This window comes from Panulirus ornatus, chromosome 57 (genome assembly GCF_036320965.1).
Source record: "Panulirus ornatus isolate Po-2019 chromosome 57, ASM3632096v1, whole genome shotgun sequence".
NCBI lineage: Eukaryota > Metazoa > Arthropoda > Malacostraca > Decapoda > Palinuridae > Panulirus > Panulirus ornatus.
The window spans coordinates 30,105,395-30,130,520 of record NC_092280.1 but is presented as its reverse complement, the minus strand read 5'-3'; the positions used below and the strand labels follow the sequence as shown (position 1 = coordinate 30,130,520).

The 25,126-nt window shown below is 41.0% G+C and overlaps 1 protein-coding gene across 1 annotated transcript; it reads right to left on the bottom strand.

Annotated features, from left to right (window-relative positions):
* Positions 1-202: 202 nt before the first annotated feature.
* Positions 203-22,847, bottom strand: LOC139766392 (uncharacterized). Its single transcript, XM_071694964.1, has 7 exons — positions 22,612-22,847; positions 20,508-20,715; positions 19,832-19,922; positions 12,349-12,470; positions 3,460-3,612; positions 1,427-1,537; positions 203-998 (listed from the first exon to the last, which is right to left on the bottom strand). The coding sequence occupies exons 2-7, from the start codon at positions 20,700-20,702 to the stop codon at positions 810-812; spliced, it is 861 nt and encodes a 286-aa protein (XP_071551065.1). The 5' UTR covers positions 20,703-20,715; positions 22,612-22,847; the 3' UTR covers positions 203-809.
* Positions 22,848-25,126: the final 2,279 nt, after the last annotated feature.

Here is a 25,126-nt window from a genome sequence, read left to right as displayed (position 1 = left end):
GGAAGTCGAGAACATTATCTCGGAAAGCAAAAATGGTATGTTTGAAGGAATAGTGGTTCCAACAATGTTGTATGGTTGCGAGGCGTGGGCTATGGATAGAGTTGTGCGCAGGAGGATGGATGTGCTGGAAATGAGATGTTTGAGGACAATGTGTGGTGTGAGGTGGTTTGATCGAGTAAGTAACGTAAGGGTAAGAGAGATGTGTGGAAATAAAAAGAGCGTGGTTGAGAGAGCAGAAGAGGGTGTTTTGAAATGGTTTGGGCACATGGAGAGAATGAGTGAGGAAAGATTGACCAAGAGGATATATGTGTCGGAGGTGGAGGGAACGAGGAGAAGTGGGAGACCAAATTGGAGGTGGAAAGACGGAGTGAAAAACATTTTGTGTGATCGGGGCCTGAACATGCAGGAGGGTGAAAGGAGGGCAAGGAATAGAGTGAATTGGATTGATGTGGTATACCGAGGTTGACGTGCTGTCAGTGGATTGAATCAGGGCATGTGAAGCGTCTGGGGTAAACCATGGAAAGCTGTGTAGGTATGTATATTTGCGTGTGTGGACATATGTATATACATGTGTATGGGGGTGGGTTGGGCCATTTCTTTCGTCTGTTTCCTTGCGCTACCTCGCAAACGCGGGAGACCGAAAAAAAAAAAAAAAAAAATTGTATTTATTGGTTTAGTTCTCATCTGCAACTGCATATATAAAAAGAGAACTAGCTTTAAAGAATGAATAATAAATAAGTACATGACTCCTACTGTGCTGTACCAAAGAATGCATAGTTATCCATTATCTAGAAAAAAAAAAAGATTATTCATTTTGTCTTTTTAAGGCCGCCAAAAGCATCTATGGTAGCTTTAGTTCCTGATGGTACTGATGTGAGGGCTGGAGGAGCAACCATGGGCTTGATAACATTGTTGGATGGGCCTCCCTGATCAAATCTTGATTTGCGTTTTTTGGCTTCTTCTTCTACTGGCTTCTTGGTACCAGATATTATATCCACCTGTAAGTGATATTAGATGACAATTATGTTAAAGACTATAGTCATCTCATAGGAAATTCAAATTATACATCTTGTTTCTCAAGGGACATTACACAGTTTCTCATTCATGACTTGCTATTCTATCAGGTAATCTTCAGGTTGAACTCACTTGTGCATCATCTATCACACACACAGAATCTGGTAAGGCAGCAGTGATAAACCAACCAGTCTATCACCAGCTAGCAGACAAATTTTGTCTCAGCACTAAATGAGGCAAGTCTCTCTCTCTCCCCCCCCCCCAATAATTTTTCATGATACTTCCATTTATATAAGATAAATATTTCTTTAAATTTTTTGATAAACCCCTCTAATGGGGACCCACTAAATTTAGGGGGTTCCCCTATCTATGGGTTAACAAATAAATAATCCAATAATTTTCTTGCACTTACCTTTGTCTTATCTTTTCGTTCCTTTTCTCTCTTATCCATTTCTTCTTTCTGTACTCGAGCCAAGTCATCATAATATGATTCCTTGCCCCAAGAATGTGGATCAAACATATCCTGAAACAAGGAATGGAGATCAGCATAATTTACATATGTGAACTGTGAATTCTTCATACATACATTTATTTCTGTTCTATTTCATGAATGATACATCCTTCTGTCAAAGAAGGAATGAAAATACTCAACTTTCCCAATTACCTTGTCAATCTCTATGCACTGAAAAGAGCATGATTGTATAGAACTGCTCAAAATATCTAGAAATTATATAAAATGATTATCATACATGTGATGGAACTGCTGACACATAAAAAATTCAGCCACCCTGCTTTGAAAGGGATAAAAGATGAATTAATATATACACTACCAGCAGTAAAAAAACATATAGAAGGCACAGGCTTGGAATATGAAAGCAAGACAAAGGAAAGGAAGCACGGAAAGTAATGGAAAAAAAATCAGAAAATAATGAGGATTTAGACAAGGTAGATCAGACTATTAAATTATGAAAGCATAAGACGAGAAAAAAAAAAATCCCAGAGGGAAAGGCAATCCTCATCTTCATCGCAAGAACACCTTCTGATGCAATTCCTAAAGTGAAGTCTAAGATAACTGTGAACCCAATAATGAAGTCTGATGACTACTTTTCTTGTGGATCTATAACTCTTGCACTCTACAAACTTTCTCTGTTAGAAGCATGATAATTCATGAATAATTGATATACTATCTAAGTTTTTTCCAAAAGAAGGAACGGAGAAGGGGGCCAGGTGAGGATATTCCCTCAAAGGCCCAGTCCTCTGTTCTTAACGCTACCTCGCTAATGCGGGAAATGGCGAATAGTATGAAAGAAAGATCTAAGTTTGTTGAGTATTCCTGGAAAATTATATGAGAGGGTATTGATTGAGAGGGTGAAGGCATGTACAGAGCATCAGATTGGGGAAGAACAGTGTGGATTCAGAAGTGGTAGAGGATGTGTGGATCAGGTGTTTGCTTTGAAGAATGTATGTGAGATAGAAAAACAAATGGATTTGTATGTAGCATTTATGGATCTGGAGAAGGCATATGACAGAGTTGATAAAGATGCTCTGTGGAAGGTATTAAGAATATATGGTGTGGGAGGCAAGTTGTTAGAAGCAGTGAAAAGTTTTTATCGAGGATGTAGGGCATGTGTACGTGTAGGAAGAGAGGAAAGTGATTGGTTCTCAGTGAATGTAGGTTTGCGGCAGGGGTGTGTGATGTCTCCATGGTTATTTAATTTGTTTATGGATGGGGTTGTTAGGGAGGTGAATGCAAGGGTTTTGGAAAGAGGGGTAAGTATGCAGTCTGTTGTGGACATACAACCTAGCTTAATTCTTATATTCAAGTATATTTTTTCAGTCGCATGTACGGATGGTTGTAAGTTGCATAGGTCATAAGCAGGGGATAGACAGTATATACATTCCTCTATTCAACACAGCCATGACACAACAAAAAAATCTTCCAAGTATTATCCAACAATAGAAAGCCTCTCTTAAGTTAATATGCTTATCTGTAATACAAACAGGCTTAACTGAAAAGCTGGCTGATTTACTGTTAAAAGCTAGCATGTTCTACTGTGTTCACTGCTGAAGATTACTAAACCAAGCAAATGTGCAGATTAATTGTTAAATTTAAGTCAAACTGTCCTGTGTTTAGCAAGTACCTCCCAGCTACTGGCTTTGGAAAAATAATTGTTATGCTCTGTAACTTAATTTAGAATTCATTAAGATCTCTGTTGATCTCACAAAAGTAAGTCAATGGCATGATCTCTAATTCTGTCAAGTAAAGATACTTTAACTTACAAAGATGTATCTTTTTTTCATACATGACTGCCATTTCTCATGCTAGAAAGGTAGCACCAGAAACAGATTCACTCAGATCCATCCTCTAGCTATCATGTGTAGTGCTCTGACAGCAAAGCTCTCTATAGTTCTAAAACATACAAAATGAGTACATAATATTCTCACCAGAGGGTAGTTTGTTCCCATCTCATCTAACTGTAAGAGGTCAATTAGTTTCTCATAAATGCCAGGGTTACGAAATTCTTTGTTATTCTGAATCATGGCGTTGTAGTCCTTGTTGCCCCGTCGTACCTCATTCAAACATCGAATCACCTTATCCTGGGTAAGAGAAGGGAAGAACTGAGTCAAACAGGTCACATCAATCTACTGTTCCTTATGGGAACTAAAATATACCATATGGCCAATAATTCAACCACAGTGATTTTACTATAGACAGTTTTATCCTTCCTCTAATATTTCCAATGTTCATATGGCATGATTTCCTAATGTTATAACAGCCTTATTTCAAATCTCTCCCCATGCACTGTTTTACAAAAATGCCTTGCCCTTCACCCCAAACTCGGGATTTTTATGAGATTTATTAATTTTACGGAACAACAACTGACTCACTTCCCAAGCCCTCTCATCCACAACAGACTACTTGCCCCTCTCTCCAAAACTCTTGCATTCACTTCCCTAACAACCACATCCATAAACAAATTAAACAACCATAAGACATCACGCACCCCTGCCGCAAACCAACATTCACTGAGAACCAATTACTTTCCTCTCTTCCTACTCGTACACATGACGTACATCCTCGATAAAAACTTTTCACTGCTTCTGAGAACCTGCCTTCCACACCATATATTCTTGATACCTTCCACAGAGCATCTCTATCAACTCTATCATATGCCTTCTCCAGATCCATAAATGCTACATACAAATGCATTTGCTTTTCTAAGTATTTCTCACATACATTCTTCAAAGCAAACACCTGATCCTCACATCCTCTACCACTTCCGAAACCACACTGCTCTTCCCCAATCTGATGCTCTGTACATGCCTTCACCCTCTCAATCAATACCCTCCCGTATAATTTCCCAGGAATACTCAACAAACTTATACCTCTGTAATTTGAGCACTCATCTTTATCCCCTTTGCCTTTGTACAATGGCATTATGCATGCATTCCGCCAATCCTCAGGCACCTCACCATGAGTCAGATTTATTCATCATTTATTCATTATACTTTGTTGCTGTCTCCTGCGTTAGCGAGGTAGCACAAGGAAACAGATGAAAGAATGGCCCAACCCACCCACATACACATGTATATACATACATGTCTACACACACACATATACATACCTATACATGTCAATGTATACATATATATATATATATATATATACACACAAAGACATATACATATATACACATGTACATAATTTATACTGTCTGCCCTTATTCATTCCCGTCGCCACCCCGCCACACATGAAATGACAACCCCCTTCCCCCCGCATGTGCATAAGGTAGCGCTAGGAAAAGACAACAAAGGCCACATTCGTTCACACTCAGTCTCTAGCTGTCACGTATAATGCACCGAAACCACAGCTCTCTTTTCCCATCCAGGCCCTACAAAACTCTCCATGGTTTACCCTAGACACTTCACATGCCCTGGTTCTATCCATCGACAGCACATCGACCCCGGTATACCACATCGTTCCAATTCACTATTCCTTGCATGCCTTTCACCCTCCTGCATGTTCAGGCCCCGATCACTCAAAATCTTTTTCATTCCATCTTTCCACCTCCAACTTGGTCTCCCACTTCTCCTCGTTCCCTCCACCTCTGACACACATATCCTCTTGGTCAATCTTTCCTCACTCATTCTCTCCATGTGACCAAAACCATTTCAAAACAACCTCTTCTGCTCTCTCAACCACACTCTTTTTATTACCACACATCTCTCTAACCCTTTCATTACCTACTCGATCAAACCACCTGACACCACATATTGTCCTCAAACATCTCATTTCCAGCACATCCACCCTCCTCCGCACAACTCTATCTATAGCCCATGCCTCACAACCATACAACATTGTTGGAACCACTATTCCTTCAAACATACCCATTTTTGCTTTCCAAGATAACGTTTTCGGCTTCCACACATTTTCAGCGCTCTCAGAACTTTTGCCCCCTCCCTCACCCTATGATTCACTTCCGCTTCCATGGTTTCATCTGTTGCCAAATCCACTCCCAGATATCTAAAACACTTTACTTCCTCCAGTTTTTCTCCATTCAAACTTACCTCCCAATTGGCTTGCCCCTCAACCCTAGTGTACCTATAACCTTGCTCTTATTCACATTTACTCTCAGCTATCTTCTCTCACACACTTTACCAAACTCAGTCACCAGCTTCTGCAGTTTCTCACCGGAATCAGCCACCAGCGCTGTATCATCAGTGAACAACAACTGACTCACTTCCCAAGCTCTCTCATCCACAACAGACTGCATACTTGCCCCTCTTTCTAAAACCCTTGCATTCACCTCCCTAACAACCCCATCCATAAACAAATTAAACAACCACGGAGACATCACGCACCCCTGCTGGAAACCAACATTCACTGAGAACCAATCACTTTCCTCTCTTCCTACTCATACACATGCCTTACATCCTCGATAAAAACTATTCACTGCTTCTAACAACTTGCCTCCCACACCATATATTCTTAATACCTTCCACAGAGCATCTCTATCAACTCTATCATATGCCTTCTCCAGATCGATAAATGCTACATACGAATCCATTTGCTTTTCTAAGTACTTCTCACATACATTCTTCAAAGTAAACACCTGATCCACACATCCTCTACCATTTCTGAAACCACACTGCTCTTCCCCAATCTGATGCTCTGTACATGCCTTAACCCTTTCAATCAATACCCTCCCATATAATTTCCCAGGAATACTCAAACTTATACCTCCGTAATTTGAGCACTCACTTTTATCCCCTTTGCCTTTGTACAATGGCACTATGCAAGCATTCCGCCAATCCTCAGGCACCTCATCATGAGTCATACATATATTAAATATCCTTACCAACAACACAGTCACCCCCTTTTTTAATAAATTCCACTGCAATACCATCCAAACCTGCTGCCTTGCTGGCTTTCATCTTCCACAAAGCTTTCACTACCTGTTGTGGATGAGAGGGCTTGGGAAGTGAGTTGGTTGTTGTTCACTGCTGATACAGCACTGGTGGCTGATTCCAGGGAGAAACTGCAGAAGCTGGTGACTGAGTTTGATAAAGTGTGTGAACGAAGAAAGCCTGAGAGTAAATGTGAATTAGAGCAAGGTTATTATGAGTTTGGTAAAGTGTGTGAAAGAAGAAAGCTGAGAGTAAATGTGAATAAGAGCAAGGTTATTAGGAACAGTAGGGGTGAGGGACAAGTCAACTGGGAGGTAAGTTTGACTGGAGAAAAACTGGAGGAAGTGAAGTGTTTTACATAACTGGGAGTGGATTTGGCAGTGGATGGAACCATGGAAACAGAAGTGAGTTGCCGGTTGGGGGAGGGGGCGAAAGTTCTGGAAGCGTTGAAAAATGTGTGGAAGGTGAGAATATTAATTCGGAAAGCAAAAATGGGTAAGTTTGAAGGAATAGTGGTTCCAACAATGTTATATGGTTGTGAGGCGTGGGCTATAGATAGAGTTGTGCGGAGGAGGGTGGATGTGCTGGAAATGAGATGTTTGAGGACAATACGTGGTGTGAGGTGGTTTGATCGAGTAAGTAATTAAAAGGTAAGAGAGATGTGTGGTAATAAAAAGTGTGGTTGAGAGAGCAGAAGAGGGTGTTTTGAAATGGTTTGGCCACATGGAGAGAACGAGTGAGGAAAGATTGACAAAGAGGATATATGTGTCTGAGGTGGAGGGAATGAGAAGAAGTGGGAGACCAAACTGGAGGTGGAAAGATGGAGTGAAAAAGATTTTGAGCGATCGGGGCCTGAACATCAGGAGGGTGAAAAGCATGCAAGGAATAGAGTGAATTGGAACGATGTGGTATACTGGAGTCGACATGCTGTCAATGGATTGAACCAGGGGATGTGAAGTGTCTGGGATAAACCATGGAAAGTTTTGTGGGGCCTAGATGTGGAAAGGAAGCTGTGGTTTCGGTGCATCATACATGACAGCTAGAGACTGAGTGTGAACGAATGTGGCCTTTGTTGTCTTTTCCTAGCACTACTTCTCGCGCATGCGGGGTGAGGGGTTTGTCATTTCATGTGTGGCAGGGTGGCGATGGGAACGAGTGGAGGCAGCGAGTATGAATTATGTGCATGTGTATATATGTATATGTCTGTGAATGTATATATATGTAAACGTTGAAATGTTTAGGTATGTATATGTGCGTGTGTGGATGTGTATGTATATACATGTGTATGTGGGTGGGTTGGGCCATTCTCTCGTCTGTTTCCTTTGCTATCTCGCTAATGCGGGAGACAGTGACAAAGTTATTATTTTTTTATTATACTTTGTCGCTGTCTCCCGCGTTTGCGAGGTAGCGCAAGGAAACAGACGAAAGAAATGGCCCAACCCACCCCCATACACATGTATATACATACGTCCACACAGGCAAATATACACACCTACACAGCTTTCCATGGTTTACCCCAGACGCTTCACATGCCTTGATTCAATCCACTGACAGCACGTCAACCCCGGTATACCACATCGCTCCAATTCACTCTATTCCTTGCCCTCCTTTCACCCTCCTGCATGTTCAGGCCCCGATCACACAAAATCTTTTTCACTCCATCTTTCCACCTCCAATTTGGTCTCCCTCTTCTCCTCGTTCCCTCCACCTCCGACACATATATCCTCTTGGTCAATCTTTCCTCACTCATTCTCTCCATGTGCCCAAACCACTTCAAAACACCCTCTTCAGCTCTCTCAACCACGCTCTTTTTATTTCCACACATCTCTCTTACCCTTACGTTACTCACTCGATCAAACCACCTCACACCACACATTGTCCTCAAACATCTCATTTCCAGCACATCCATCCTCCTGCGCACTACTCTATCCATAGCCCACGCCTCGCACCCATACAACATTGTTGGAACCACTATTCCTTCAAACATACCCATTTTTGCTTTCCGAGATAATGTTCTCGACTTCCACACATTCTTCAAGGCCCCCAGAATTTTTGCCCCCTCCCCCACCCTATGATCCACTTCCGCTTCCATGGTTCCATCCGCTGCCAGATCCACTCCCAGATATCTAAAACACTTCACTTCCTCCAGTTTTTCTCCATTCAAACTCACCTCCCAATTGACTTGACCCTCAACCCTACTGTACCTAATAACCTTGCTCTTATTCACATTTACTCTTAACTTTCTTCTTCCACACACTTTACCAAACTCAGTCACCAGCTTCTGCAGTTTCTCACATGAATCAGCCACCAGCGCTGTATCATCAGCGAACAACAACTGACTCACTTCCCAAGCTCTCTCATCCCCAACAGACTTCATACTTGCCCCTCTTTCCAAAACTCTTGCATTTACCTCCCTAACAACCCCATCCATAAACAAATCAAACAACCATGGAGACATCACACACCCCTGCCGCAAACCTACATTCACTGAGAACCAATCACTTTCCTCTCTTCCTACACGTACACATGCCTTACATCCTCGATAAAAACTTTTCACTGCTTCTAACAACTTTCCTCCCACACCATATATTCTTAATACCTTCCACAGAGCATCTCTATCAACTCTATCATATGCCTTCTCCAGATCCATAAATGCTACATACAAATCCATTTGCTTTTCTAAGTATTTCTCACATACATTCTTCAAAGCAAACACCTGATCCACACATCCTCTATCACTTCTGAAACCACACTGCTCTTCCCCAATCTGATGCTCTGTACATGCCTTCACCCTCTCAATCAATACCCTCCCATATACTTTACCAGGAATACTCAACAAACTTATACCTCTGTAATTTGAGCACTCACTCTTATCCCCTTTGCCTTTGTACAATGGCACTATGCACGCATTCCGCCAATCCTCAGGCACCTCACCATGAGTCATACATACATTAAATAACCTTACCAACCAGTCAACAATACAGTCACCCCCTTTTTTAATAAATTCCACTGCAATACCATCCAAACCTGCTGCCTTGCCGGCTTTCATCTTCCGCAAAACTTTCACTACCTCTTCTCTGTTTACCAAATCATTTTCCCTAACCCTCTCACTTTGCACACCACCTCGACCAAAACATCCTATATCTGCCACTCTATCATCAAACACATTCAACAAACCTTCAAAATACTCACTCCATCTCCTTCTCACATCACCACTACTTGTTATCACCTCCCCATTTGCGCCCTTCACTGAAGTTCCCATTTGCTCCCTTGTCTTACACACTTTATTTACCTCCTTCCAGAACATCTTTTTATTCTCCCTAAAATTTAATGGTACTCTCTCACCCCAACTCTCATTTGCCCTTTTTTTCACCTCTTGCACCTTTCTCTTGACCTCCTGTCTCTTTCTTTTATACATCTCCCACTCAATTGCATTTTTTCCCTGCAAAAATCGTCCAAATGCCTCTCTCTTCTCTTTCACTAATACTCTTACTTCTTCATCCCACCACTCACTACCCTTTCTAATCAACCCACCTCCCACTCTTCTCATGCCACAAGCATCTTTTGCGCAATCCATCACTGATTCCCTAAATACATCCCATTCCTCCCCCACTCCCCTTACTTCCATTGTTCTCACCTTTTTCCATTCTGTACTCAGTCTCTCCTGGTACTTCCTCACACAGGTCTCCTTCCCAAGCTCACTTACTCTCACCACCCTCTTCACCCCAACATTCACTCTTCTTTTCTGAAAACCCATACAAATCCTCACCTTTGCCTCCACAAGATAATGATCAGACATCCCTCCAGTTGCACCTCTCAGCACATTAACATCCAAAAGTCTCTCTTTCGCATGCCTGTCAATTAATACGTAATCCAATAACGCTCTCTGGCCATCTCTCCTACTTACATAAGTACACTTATGTATATCTCGCTTTTTAAACCAGGTATTCCCAATCATCAGTCCTTTTTCAGCACATAAATCTACAAGCTCTTCACCATTTCCATTTACAACACTGAACACCCCATGTATACCAATTATTCCCTCAACTGCCACATTACTCACCTTTGCATTCAAATCACCCATCACTATAACCCGGTCTCGTGCATCAAAACCACTAACACACTTATTTAGCTGCTCCCAAAACACTTGCCTCTCATGATCTTTCTTCTCATGCCCAGGTGCATATGCACCAATAATCACCCACCTCTCTCCATCAACTTTCAGTTTTACCCATATTAATCTAGAATTTACTTTCTTACATTCTATCACATACTCCCACAACTCCTGTTTCAGGAGTATTGCTACTCCTTCCCTTGCTCTTGTCCTCTCACTAACCCCTGACTTTACTCCCCAGACATTCCCAAACCACTCTTCCCCTTTACCCTTGAGCTTCGTTTCACTCAGAGCCAAAACATCCAGGTTCCTTTCCTCAAACATACTACCTATCTCTCCTTTTTTCACATCTTGGTTACATCCACACACATTTAGGCACCCCACTCTGAGCCTTCGAGGAGGATGAGCACTCCCCGCGTGACTCCTTCTTCTGTTTCCCATTTTAGAAAGTTAATACAAGGAGGGGAGGATTTCCGGACCCCCGCTCCCGTCCCCTCTAGTCGCTTTCTACGACACGCGAGGAATACGTGGGAAGTATTCTTTCACCCCTATCCCCAGGGATAATATACATATATATATACATATACACATACACACACATACACACACACATATACACACATACACACATACATATATATACATATGAAAAATGTAAGAAACAATTTAGAAAACTGAAACTTCTAGCTTGAAATGAATGAAAAAATGAATGTCACATAATGGTTCAACCTCTGGCTATGGAAAAAGGAAATGTATAATTTATTTACACAAACGTCAATAGTAGTTCTCATCAATTTAACCACTGTATCAATAAGCTTCAATGTCTAAGCTACATTTTTTCTCCAATTTCACTATTTTCTTGTCAAAACACCATGTATGAAAACTATCACTCCAGTAACACAACTATAAACATTTACTTCCCCTTTAAAAAAAGTTCTGGGGAAGTCTGAATTAGAATTATTATAAAGAAGAAATAAAGTAAGGTAGGTCGAGTAGTACGAGGCAGACTTGGCAGAGGTCCTGTGATGCTGATGATGATAAGCGTCAGATGAAGAATTACAAAGTATAATAAAGAATTAATTCTATGGAGATTTTTCATCAACTGCACGTGTTTCTTATACCATGAAGCTTGGTGAACAAAAACACAGACTGAGCAAAATCTCTACTTGTAAGATGGTTCTGCAACTTCATATCTCTAAGCCTCCACTGTATATTGTTCAACTGGTATCAATGATGTTATAAAGATTGTTGTTTTATGTCTTACAAATGATGGAACTGATGAAAATCTCTTCTACTGTCTTTGGTCTGGTACTCTAATACCATGCAAAATGACAAGAGAAATAGAAATCTCATCTTCATGGAGATAACCCTTCAAGATGTCACCTTCAAGATGCCTTCAGCACTCAACAGTACAAGTCTCCATGCACTTCATGAACACAAAAGAGACAGGAAAGGTCAAATAAGAAAAATAAGTAATATATAGTAAGCACATTTGGTGTACTGAAAACAACATTCATTTTGGTTGAAGTACCTTACAGGCCCAATGAATCAGAGATTTACAGATAATTGTTTATAGATGGCAGCTTGTGTTATCTTGCACGAAATGAAAATTTTAACAAATCAAATCAGTGACTTTGAGATGAGCTAGTAAAATCCCTAGAAAAAAAGCATTTACATTTTCATTAGCTAAAGAAGAATATTCTGATTACATTTTCTATACTATACTAGGCATCATACAACTGACAACGAATAGATGAATGGTAAATTTTTGGGCTTTTCACTCCTGCTTGTAAGTGAGAGGTGTGACTCACTTGTAAATGAGGTGCACATTTTCCGGGTGGTGCTGCGGGTAACTTGAACCCTAAGGACTTGACCTTCACTTTGTCATCCTCACCCTCATCTGTCCCAGTATCCATTGGCTCTGGGTTTAACACTGAAACAAAAGAGGTACTGCTACATTCTGAGAGGATGGTTTCAGTCATAAACAGTACATAACATGAGAAAGCTATGTGACTGCTTATAATTTAGGTATCCTTACTCTGCTGATAATTTACTTTATTTAGCTACGTCCACATAAAAGGTGGAATCTGTTCTATAATGTGGGACTGTCAAGGCCTCCATGTAGTACACTGCACTGGTAAAACACCTATGGAATGGCATGTGAACAAAGAGGAGAACACCTTGAGAGATATGATATAATGTACAATGCAGCAAGATAATCAAATAAAGTACTGAGTATGGTAGTGGTAAGTAAGCTTTATTGATTTCCTCAGTGTAGATGTGAAAACTTTAAGATTTCACTGTGTAGCAGTTTACCAAAAAAGATCACGTTATGGAAAAAAAAGATTAAGATATCTGTTAACACTGATGGTCAAAAGAGCTGGCACACAGAACACTGGGTAATATATGGTGCTGGTAAGTATAAGTATGGTGCTAATAAGTATTCTTTCTTCCCTATCCTTAGGGATAGGGGAGAAAGAATACTTCCCACACACTCCTCACGTGTTGTAGAAGGCGACTAAAGGGGACGGGAGTGGGGGGCTAGAAACCCTCCCCTCCTTGTGTTTTGACTTTCTAAAAGGGGAAACAGAAGAAGGTGTCACGCGGGGAGTGCTCATCCTCCTCGAAGGCTCAGATTGGGGTGTCTAAATGTATGTGGATGTAGCCAAGATGAGAAAAAAGGAGATATAGGTAGTATGTTTGAGGAAAGGAACCTGGGTGTTTTGGCTCTGAGTGAAACAAAGCTCAGGGGTAAAGGGGAAGAGTGGTTTGGGAATGTCTTGGGAGTAAAGTCAGGGGTAAGTGAGAGGACAAGAGCAAGAGAAGGAGTAGCACTACTCCTGAAACAAGAGTGGTGGGAGTATGTGATAGAGTGTAAGAAAGTAAACTCTAGATTGATATGGGTAAAACTGAAAGTGGATGGAGAGAGATGGGTGATTATTGGTGCATATGCACCTGGGCATGAGAAGAAAGATCATGAGAGGCAAGTGTTTTGGGAGCAGCTGAGTGAGTGTGTTAGTAGTTATGATACACGAGACCGGGTTATAGTGATGGGTGATTTGAATGCAAAGGTGAGTAGTTGAGGGAATAATTGGTGCACATGGGGTGTTCAGTGTTGTAAATGGAAATGGTGAAGAGCTTGTAGATTTATGTGCTAAAAAAGGACTGGTGATTGGGAATACCTGGTTTAAGAAGAGATATATACATAAGTATACGTATGTAAGTAGGAGAGATGGCCAGAGAGCGTTATTGGATTACGTGTTAATTGATAGGCACGCGAAAGAGAGACTTTTGAATGTTAATGTGCTGAGAGGTGCAACTGGAGGGATGTCTGATCATTATCTTGTGGAGGCGAAGGTGAAGATTTGTAGAGGTTTTCAGAAAAGAAGAGAGAATGTTGGGGTGAAGAGGGTGGTGAGAGTAAGTGAGCTTTGGAAGGAGACTTGTGTGAGGAAGTACCAGGAGAGACTGAGTACAGAATGAAAAAAGGTGAGAACAAAGGACGTAAGGGGAGTGGGGGAGGAATGGGATGTATTTAAGAAAACAGTGATGGCTTGCGCAAAAGATGCTTGTGGCATGAGAAGCATGGGAGGTGGGCAGATTAGAAAGGGTAGTGAGTGATGGGATGACGAAGTAAGATTATTAGTGAAAGAGAAGAGAGAGGCATTTGGACGATTTTTGCAGGGAAATAATGCAAATGACTGGGAGATGTATAAAAGAAAGAGGCAGGAGGTCAAGAGAAAGGTGCAAGAGGTGAAAAAGAGGGCAAATGAGAGTTGGGGTGAGAGAGTATCGTTAAATTTTAGAGGGAATAAAAAGATGTTTTGGAAGGAGGTAAACAAAGTGCACAAGACAAGGGAACAAATGGGAACTTCAGTAAAGGGGGCTAATGGGGAGGTGATAACAAGTAGTGGTGATGTGAGGAGATGGAGTGAATATTTTGAAGGTTTGTTGAATGTGTTTGATGAGAGAGTGGGAGATATAGGGTGTTTTGGTCGAGGTGGTGTGCAAAGTGAGAGGGTTAGGGAGAATGGTTTGGTAAACAGAGAAGAGGTAGTAAAAGCTTTGCGGAAGATGAAAGCCGGCAAGGCAGTGGGTTTGGATGGTATTGCAGTGGAATTTATTAAAAAAGGGGTGACTGTACTGTTGACTGGTTGGTAGGGTTATTTAATGGGGAAGAGCAGTGTGGTTTCAGAAGTGGTAGAGGATGTGTGGATCAGGTGTTTGCTTTGAAGAATGTATGTGAGAAATACTTAGAAAAGCAAATGGATTTGTATGTAGCATTTATGGATCTGGCAGAAGGCATATGATAGAGTTGATAGAGATGCTCTGTGGAAGGTATTAAGAATATATGGTGTGGGAGGCAAGTTGTTAGAAGCAGTGAAAAGTTTTTATCGAGGATGTAAGGCATGTGTACGTGTAGGAAGAGAGGAAAGTGATTGGTTCTCAGTGAATGTAGGTTTGCGGCAGGGGTGTGTGATGTCTCCATGGTTGTTTAATTTGTTTATGGATGGGGTTGTTAGGGAGGTGAATGCAAGAGTTTTGGAAAGAGGGGCAACTATGAAGTCTGTTGGGGATGAGTGAGCTTGGGAAGTGAGTCAGTTGTTGTTCGCTGATGATACAGCGCTGGTGGCTGATTCATGTGAGAAACTGCAGAAGCTGGTGACTGAGTTTGGTAAAGTGTGTGAAAGAAGAAAGTTACGAGTAAATGTGAATAAGAGCAAGGTTATTAGGTACAGTAGGGTTGAGGGTCAAGTCAATTGGGAGGTAAGTTTGAATGGAGAAAAACTGGAGGAAGTGAAGTGTTTTAGATATCTGGGAGTGGATCTGGCAGCGGATGGAACCATGGAAGCGGAAGTGGATCATAGGGTGGGGGAGGGGGCGAAAATTCTGGGAGCCTTGAAGAATGTGTGGAAGTCGAGAACATTATCTCCGAAAGCAAAAATGGGTATGTTTGAAGGAATAGTGGTTCCAACAATGTTGTATGGTTGCGAGACGTGGACTATGGATAGAGTTGTGCGCAGGAGGATGGATGTGCTGGAAATGAGATGTTTGAGGACAATGTGTGGTGTGAGGTGGTTTGATCGAGTAAGTAACGTAAGGGTAAGAGAGATGTGTGGAAATAAAAAGAGCGTGGTTGAGAGAGCAGAAGAGGGTGTTTTGAAATGGTTTGGTCACATGGAGAGAATGAGTGAGGAAAGATTGACCAAGAGGATATACGTGTCGGAGGTGGAGGGAATGAGGAGAAGAGGGAGACTAAATTGGAGGTGGAAAGATGGAGTGAAAAAGATTTTGTGTGATCGGGGCCTGAACATGCAGGAGGGTGAAAGGAGGGCAAGGAATAGAGTGAATTGGAGCGATGTGGTATACCGGGGTTGACGTGCTGTCAGTGGATTGAATCAAGGCATGTGAAGCGTCTGGGGTAAACCATGGAAAGCTGTGTAGGTATGTTTATTTGCGTGTGTGGACGTATGTATATACATGTGTATGGGGGTGGGTTGGGCCATTTCTTTCGTCTGTTTCCTTGCGCTACCTCGCAAACGCGGGAGACCGACAAAAAAAAAAAAAAAAAAAAAAAAAAAAAAAAAAAATTCTCATGGTGAGGTTCCTGAGGATTGGCAGAATGCTTGTATAGTGCCATTGTACAAAGGCAAAGGGGATAAAAGTGAGCGCGCAAATTACGGAGGTATAAGCTTGTTGTGTGGAAGAAGAAAGTTAAGAGTAAATGTGAATAAGAGCAAGGTTATTAGGTACAGTAGGGTTGAGGGTCAAGTCAATTGGGAGGTGAGTTTGAATGGAGAAAAACTGGAGGAAGTGAAGTGTTTTAGATATCTGGGAGTGGATCTGGCAGCGGATGGAACCATGGAAGCGGAAGTGGATCATAGGGTGGGGGAGGGGGCGAAAATTCTGGGAGCCTTGAAGAATGTGTGGAAGTCGAGAACATTATCTCGGAAAGCAAAAATGGGTATGTTTGAAGGAATAGTGGTTCCAACAATGTTGTATGGTTGCGAGGCGTGGACTATGGATAGAGTTGTGCGCAGGAGGATGGATGTGCTGGAAATGAGATGTTTGAGGACAATGTGTGGTGTGAGGTGGTTTGATCGAGTGAGTAACGTAACGGTAAGAGAGATGTGTGGAAATAAAAAGAGCGTGGTTGAGAGAGCAGAAGAGGGTGTTTTGAAGTGGTTTGGGCACATGGATAGGATGAGTGAGGAAAGATTGACCAAGAGGATATATGTGTCGGAGGTGGAGGGAACAAGGAGAAGAGGGAGACCAAATTGGAGGTGGAAAGATGGAGTGAAAAAGATTTTGTGTGATCGGGGCCTGAACATGCAGGAGGGTGAAAGGAGGGCAAGGAATAGAGTGAATTGGAGCGATGTGGTATACCGGGGTTGACGTGCTGTCAGTGGATTGAAGCAAGGCATGTGAAGCGTCTGGGGTAAACCATGGAAAGCTGTGTAGGTATGTATATTTGCGTGTGTGGACGTATGTATATACATGTGTATGGGGGGGGGGGTTGGGCCATTTCTTTCGTCTGTTTCCTTGCGCTACCTCGCAAACGCGGGAGACAGCGACAAAGTATAATAAAAAAAAATAAATAAGTTTGTTGAGTATTCCTGGAAAATTATATGGGAGGGTATTGACTGAGAGGGTGAAGGCATGTACAGAGCATCAGATTGGGGAGGAGCAGTGTGGTTTCAGAAGTGGTAGAGGATGTGTGGATCAGGTGTTTGCTTTGAAGAATGTATGTGAGAAATACTTAGAAAAGCAAATGCATTTGTATGTAGCATTTATGGATCTGGAGAAGGCATATGATAGAGTTGATACAGATGCTCTGTAGGAGGTATTAAGAATATATGGGGTGGGAAGCAAGTTGTTAGAAGCAGTGAAGAGTTTCTATCGAGGATGTAAGGCATGTGTATGTGTAGGAAGAGAGGAAAGTGACTGGTTCACAGTGAATGTTGGTCTGCGGCAGGGGCGTGTGATGTCTCCATGGTTGTTTAATTTGTTTATGGATGGGGTTGTTAGAGAGGTGAATGTAAGAGTTTTAGAAAGAGGGGCAAGTATGCTGTCTGTTTTGGACGAGAGAGCTTGGGAAGTGAGTCAGTTGTTGTTCGCTGATGATACATCACTGGCGGTTGATTCCGGTGAGAAACTGCAGAAGCTGATGACTGAGTTTGGTAAAGTGTGTGAGAGAAGAAAGCTGAGAGTAAATGCAAATAAGAGCAAGGTTATTAGGTACAGTAGGGTAGAGGGGCAAGTCAACTGGGAGGTAAGTTTAAATGGAGAAAAATTGGAGGAAGTGAAATGTTTTGGATATCTGGGAGTGGATTTGGCAGCGGATGGAACTATGGAAGCGGAAGTGAATCATAGGGTGGGGGAGGGGGCGGAAATTCTGGGAGCATTGAAGAATGTGTGGAAGTCGAGAACATCATCTTGGAAAGCAAAAATGGGTATGTTTGAAGGAATAGTGGTTCCAACAATGTTATATGGTTGTGAGGCATGGGCTATAGATAAAGTTGTGTGGAGGAGGGTGGATGTGCTGGAAATGAGATGTTTGAGGACAATATGTGGTGTGAGGTGGTCTGATCGAATAAGTAATAATAGGGTAAGCGAGTAAGAGAGATGTGTGGTAATAAAAAAGAGAGTGGTTGAGAGAGCAGAAGAGGCTGTTTTGAAATGGTTTGGTCACAAGGAGAGAATGAGTGAGGAAATATTGACCAAGAGGATATATGTGTCAGAGGTGGAGGGAACGAGGAGAAGTGGGAAACCAAATTGGAGGTGGAAAGATGGAGTGAAAAAGATTTTGAGTGATCGGGGCCTGAACATGCAGGAGGGTCAAAGGCGTGCAAGGAATAGAGTGAATTAGAACGATGTGGTATACCGGTGTCGACATGCTGTCAATGTATTGAACCAGGGCATGTGAAGTGTCTGGGGTAAACCATGGAAAGTTCTGTGGGGCCTGGATGTGGAAAGGGAGGTGTGGTTTCGGTGTATTATTGCATGACAGCTAGAGACTGAGTGTGAATGAATGTGGCCTTTGTTGTCTTTTCCTAGTGCTACCTCGTGCACATGCGGGGGGAGGGGGTTGTTATTTCATGTGTGGCGGGGTGGCGATGGGAATGAATAAAGGCAGACAATAAGAATTATGTACATGTGTATATATGTATATGTCTGAGTGTGTATATATATATGTATATGCTGAGATGTATAGGTATGTATATTTGCATGTGTGGACGTGTATGTATATACGTGGGTATGTAGGTGGATTGGGCCATTCTTTTGTCTGTTTCCTTGCGCTACCTCGCTAACCTGGGAGACAGCAACAAAGAAAAATAAATAAATAAATATAATAAGTAAACTTCCAATATAATGAATGAGATGTAAAAATTTTGCAATTTCACTGTGTAACAGTCCAAGAAAAACGATTCAAATTAAGGGAAGGAGCGATTAAGATTTTTGTTAAGGAAATGCTAGAAAGGCAAAGTCAAAAGGGCTGGGACACAGAATATTAGGCAATGTTCCTGCCTAATGTTCCAGCTTACTGCTACTATCTAATGCTCCCATCTATGTTCCTACCTACTATTTCAACCTAATGTTTCCACCTAATGCTCCTCCCTAATGTTCCAACCTACACTTTTACTTACTGCTCCTACCATTTTGCCAAAAGGCAGGGCTAGTGCATGGTGCTCACGGCAGGAAAATTGTTACGAAGTATGAGTTAACGTTGTCAAGTGACTAAATAAAGATTGTCTGTATGTGGACAAAATATCAGCAGTTCTTAATTGGTTAAGGCAAAAAGAAAAGACAGCAACCTGGGTGACAGGAGTACAACGTGACAACCACGGAAGTGTTGGCTTACTAAGCAGCAGTCCCTAACCCTCTAGATACCCAGTAAGTGGTATTGGTAATATACCTCCCCGATTGGTGGCTGCCTACGAACCACAACCTAAAAATAATTAGTTACCTACATAATCAAATTAACGAAACTTAAACTTCCACTTCTCTAAAAATCTCTTGGCTACGGTGAAAATGTAAAATTCCCTATTCTTGTGTGGTATAACTCAAAGTCACAGGCCTAAATCATAACGTTAATGCAGCTCTCACTAATATTCGAAGCCAAGATTGACTTACACTCTCAACATAAGTATGAAGATAAATCAATAACAAAGCATAGAAAATTGGCACATTGTAGATGCATGAGATGTATATATATCAAAAATGAGGTGCATAAAGGTACAAAAGAGTTATCACATGCCTTTAATATGAAGACTTACAAAGTACAGTACTTACTTTCATCTGGTTCGTCTTCTTCTCTGTCCCTATCCAAGTCTTCTCCTTCTTCTTCATCCTCTTCATTTGCATATGAAACTAATCTGTTGAGCTGTGAAAAGTAAAAGATGGGATGAGATATCTAAGTTGAATATTAAAAAACAAGATTTCCTTATATGCCAGCTTATAAGTGATCTGGCAACTGTATCACATCTTGCATTAAATCATTAATTCATTTAAAACTCATCAAAGAGTAGTTTGTCTTACAATCTGGGAACTAAAAAGATATTTGAACACTGACCTCTATTAATTACTCTAATGCTCATAGAATTTTGCCATGATGATGTGTGTAAAAAAGGCTGGGCACAAACTCAAAACTTATAATAAGGCAAGGAAACACCAAATAAGTGATGCCATCTATCACCACTTTTGACTGATATTTCTGCAATATCTTTACATGTTTAATAACTGGAATACATACAAAGACTGATCAAATGACTAAACTTTGGCAGTCAATGTACTTTCTTCAAATTTTGATAATCATTTCATCAATGACATTTAACCATGTGACAAGTTTTGCTCTGCTAGTTTCATTGCTCACTTATCTAAAAGAGTAAAATAAAACTGTAATTTTCTAATATCTAACTTGACCTCATATAAAAAAAATCCAATAAAGCAATTACGGTTGCACACAAACCTTTTTCTGAGGAGTGTTTCCCCCTGAGTCTAGTGATCCAACACTGATTGGAGTCCCTCGATGGCTGCCCTCATCACGCAAATCTGATCTTCTGATTCTCCTCAAAGGAGATCTCTGTGGGGTATCATCGCTCAAGTTGTCATCATCTTCACCCTCAGAGTCAGTGTAGTTTGCAGTCAGCTGGTCTAAAGACATGATGCTTTGTGATCTGCAATTGAAAATGCAATTAATCTTCTGTTCACAACAAAATGATACAAATGAAGACTGGTGATGCAGGCAAGTGCACTGAGTAGTTTTTTGTTTACATGATGTAAAAGATCATGAAAATATAGCACTATACATACACTGTTAGTGTAATATCTAACACACTGATAGCCTTTTACACCATCTTTATTGTTTTTAAAGTAATGATTTTATGATGAATGCTCTACAAAATGTGGTAAAGTTCTGCTGGTTAATGATACTGTCATCTCTCTAACATTTAAAGATCATCAAAAAAAAAAAATGAAACTGGTGGCTCAGCGCTGTAAGTTGGGTCATCCAACTTTAGTCTTGATGCCACAAGCATCAGAGTTTTGGTACTAAAATAAATGTTTCTCAAGTCAGTACTGCATCTGAAAATCAAAATATGAGGAACCTCAGGGCTTGTTTACCTGAAACATAAGCAGTTTAAGGAGACTTATCAAAACCCAAATGACATATCACAATACATGTGATTCTTGAGAATGCATAATCCATAACTCAATTCCTTTTCATATCACATTTTAATCCTTGTGCTTGTCTCGTTTTTCAAACTGCCACAAAACATCATTCTTCAGTTCTTTCCTCTTTCCTCCCCCCTACATACTTTCTCAGGTCAACTGAATCTTAATGGTTAATGCTTTAATTGCTCTAATCATCAATTGATGATGTATTAGAAAAAAAAAGATGCTTGTTTCCTGCATTCCTAAGGAAGATAATAAATGGCCTCATTTACTAACCTTCTTTCTCTGTCTTGTCATCGAAACCAGAGGTTCCTATCCACAGCCAGGCCCCACAAACATTTACATGGTTCCCCTGACTGCTTATCATCATTATTCTTTTTTAATGATCTGTATTGGCAATAATATACAATAAGCATACAATAATCCAACAAACAATAAGATTTCTGCATTCTGACAATTAATGGTACCCTGTATGTGAGGTATAAAAAATATTACAATAAAATCTGATCTGCCTTATATAAAGATACATACTACCATGGTGGTCATGGAATATATTGACATGCTCAAGAGTCGTCCCAGTGTGGTCAAGCACTGTAACGTGTTCAGGGGTTGTACCATCACGTTCAAAAGTTGTACCATTATGTTCAAAGGATGTATCTTCAAGTTCAAGGTTTGCAGCGACTTGCTCAAGAGACGTACCACTGTGTTCATGGGTTGTAGTCATGTTCAAGGGTTATACCTTCGTGTTCAAGTGCTGTAATGTGTTCAAGGATTGTACCGTCGTGTTCCTGCAATGCAACGTGTTCAAGTGTTGTACTGTCGGGTTCAAGGGTCAGACCGTCGTGTTCATGGGTCAGACCGTCGTGTTCAAGGGTCAGACCGTCGTGTTCAAGGGTCAGATCGTCGTGTTCATGGGTCAGACCGTCGTGTTCAAGGGCCAGACCGTCGTGTTCATGGGTCAGACCGTCGTGTTCATGGGTCAGACCGTCGTGTTCATGGGTCAGACCGTCGTGTTCATGGGTCAGACCGTCGTGTTCAAGGGTCAGATCGTCGTGTTCATGGGTCAGACCGTCGTGTTCAAGGGCAAGACCGTCGTGTTCATGGGTCAGACCGTCGTGTTCATGGGTCAGACCGTCGTGTTCAAGGGCCAGACCGTCGTGTTCATGGGTCGGACCGTCGTGTTCAAGGGTCGGGCAGTCGTGTTCAAGGGAAGTTAATATTTGTTCCAGTCAGGCAGGTCTGGCTTGTGGGGGGCCTATTTCACCTCTATACCAAGCTATACAATTCCCTCATTTCTTTCTGTTTCCAATTTGCATAAACATTTGATCTTAATTACACTATATCGTCTTTCACCTACGCCAACATCTAAACAAATAAAGATTTTCAACAAATACACTTACGTGTTTGTGTATAACCTCGCTTTCCAGTTCGGAATTACACCTTGTCTTGAGGGTTAATTTATCCTTCTTCTTCACCTGGTCAGTTCACAGTGTTCTTCAGATACTTGAGAAGAATTACCAGGCAACGAAGGAGGAAGAAATCTATCTTACCGACGAAAATTGCACAAAAACAAATTGTCAAGAGCCTCCTTGCTGGATCAACGTTCACGAATCAAAACAAACATGACTGATGGCAACACTGGCCGCAGGTACACCACACTACATACAACTGTCATGCCGTAAATATATATATGTTATGTATCCTTTCCTCCTGAGAAAGAAATAGCATTACTATTCTCTTTTTTTAACGATGAGATATGCAATAATGAAGTATTCGTGATAATCACTACTTATTTTGGAAATCGGCGTCCACGCAAAATGAAGGCACACGTAACTTATCTACACATACTAAGTATGGGTCATTTTAAAATCATCTTCATTCCTTGTGTTAATTAATGTGGAAACATTCATGTATAAAAACTTATATATCGAGAATCTCTTCTCAAGAAATTATCACAGAAAACTATATATGTAAGGGGGGTAACTATATTATTATGACATCCCCCTAGCATAGACACCATATACTAAATTTGTAAAGTAATTTACCAAACTTCATTTTGATGTGTAATAAGTTTTCCTATTTTTTCATCACTGTTGGTATTAATATCAATGAGAATATAAAATATATTCGACTGAGTTTACATTATCTTTTTTAATATACATCAAAATTATCTTACAATTATGGTGTTGAATAATCCTGCGATTGGTGGCTATAACTTAACGATGATGTCTTTAATGACAGGCAATCGATAAGTATAAAGCATAGATAACCAATCAATCAACTGATATCATATAAGTTTAATTCTTAAAGTTTCTCTCTTGAAGGCATCCATGATATTCAACTTTTTTTCCTTCTATAAATACACGGTTCTAGTCGTGGAAAGAAGTCTAATTGTAGCACAGTCTGGTTTACTTTAACTTCATTTTTCTTTGTCCCACCATCGTTTCTGATCTTTATCTCCCTCCTTGTCTAACCTTTCCTTTTCAATGTCCATATTTTTCTCGTGTACCATTTTCACCAAAGTTCGTCTCCTTTTCATGTTCTCTCTCGCTATCGCTTTCTTCTTTCATTCAATTTTCTTCTTTCCATCACCTTTTCACTACATCATGCTCTTCATCTTAATCCTCTTCCTCGTCATCTGCTCAGTTTAGGAGTTTTTCCGTTTTCATTAACTATTCATACATGTATAGAGTTGTCTACAGTTTTGATATTTCGTTATTTTCCTATTGTATATTTGCATGAGAATGTCTTTGGAAAGTTACATAACTGCCAACAGATGACAGACGAGTTGAGTACGCTTGAGTACCATGTGGATCTCTCAGTAATGAAATACACACGATCTCGTTTAGTATCAAATTACTAACATTAAATGTCATTCATAACGTACATTTCTGTTGCTAATCTGACGTTTATGGTCTAGCTAACTCATCAGGTCGTAGCAATGTTATAGTTAAAGTTGGGGAGCCAAGCAGGTAAACCTAACTTGTAACTGCCTGACTTCCTGTGACAGTGATAGGCTACATGGAACATAACGAGGACAGACTACGTGGAACACGATGACAATCTACATATGTGGAGGAGAATGATAGGCTTTTATTGGTGTAGTAATTGGTAGGATAAGTTAGTACATAACAACCAACTCGATGTCGATGAAAATGATCGGAAAAAGTAATACAAACGTTACTAATAAAAAGTAAATAAAATACTGGACATGATTAAGAACAGTTATTTACATTGCCATGAAATACTAAAGTTGACCAAAAGTAGGGCAGGTATAGTGACTTCATACATGACCCATAACCTAACCATATATTACATAAGATTATCTGGGTTTACAGAGTGATGTACACATCAAGCTACAGGATAATAAGTCGGGAATAATGCTACAGGGATCATGAAAATGCCATACTTAATGATCATCCAAGGCGTAATTATTCGTGACCGCTTGACACCGTATTTTCCGTTTCCTTGATGTTTTACTTGCATTATATGCTATGTACACTCCTTGCTTCATGTTCTTAGGTCTCAGGTGAGTTGACGAGTCGGCGGCACAAGTTTCTTCAGGAGGAAGAGGAGGGAGAAGCCAGTCATGGTGCCAGCGATCCCTCCTAAGTCACTGAGAAACTGAGAGAGGGTATGGCGGTCCTCCTCCCTCACCAGTACCTTCTCCTTCTGGTACAGCCGCACCACCACCGTCGGGAATGAATCCCACACACTCTTCACAGAGATGACGTAGAAGGTGCGTTGTAGGTGGCGACATTCCGAGTAACACTTTTCGTGCAGATCGATGACATTTTGGGATACATTCCCACGTTTATCTAATTTCTTCCAGTCTCGTCCGATTCCTTCCAGGCCTTTGAAAAACCTGGGGATTGTGAGGTATTGCTTATGGTCACAGAAGGCCAACTCTGGCCG

What these genes read in the sequence shown, in the direction of transcription:
- LOC139766392 (XM_071694964.1), bottom strand. Translation starts at nt 20,702, where the DNA reads ATGTCTTTAGACCAGCTGACTGCAAACTACACTGACTCTGAGGGTGAA. An exon ending in AGAAGACGAACCAGATGAAA is followed by an intron (nt 12,471 to 19,831) that starts GTAAGTACTGTA and finishes CTTTTGTTTCAG; the next exon opens with TGTTAAACCCAGAGCCAATG. An exon ending in AACGAAAAGATAAGACAAAG is followed by an intron (nt 999 to 1,426) that starts GTAAGTGCAAGA and finishes TATCACTTACAG; the next exon opens with GTGGATATAATATCTGGTAC.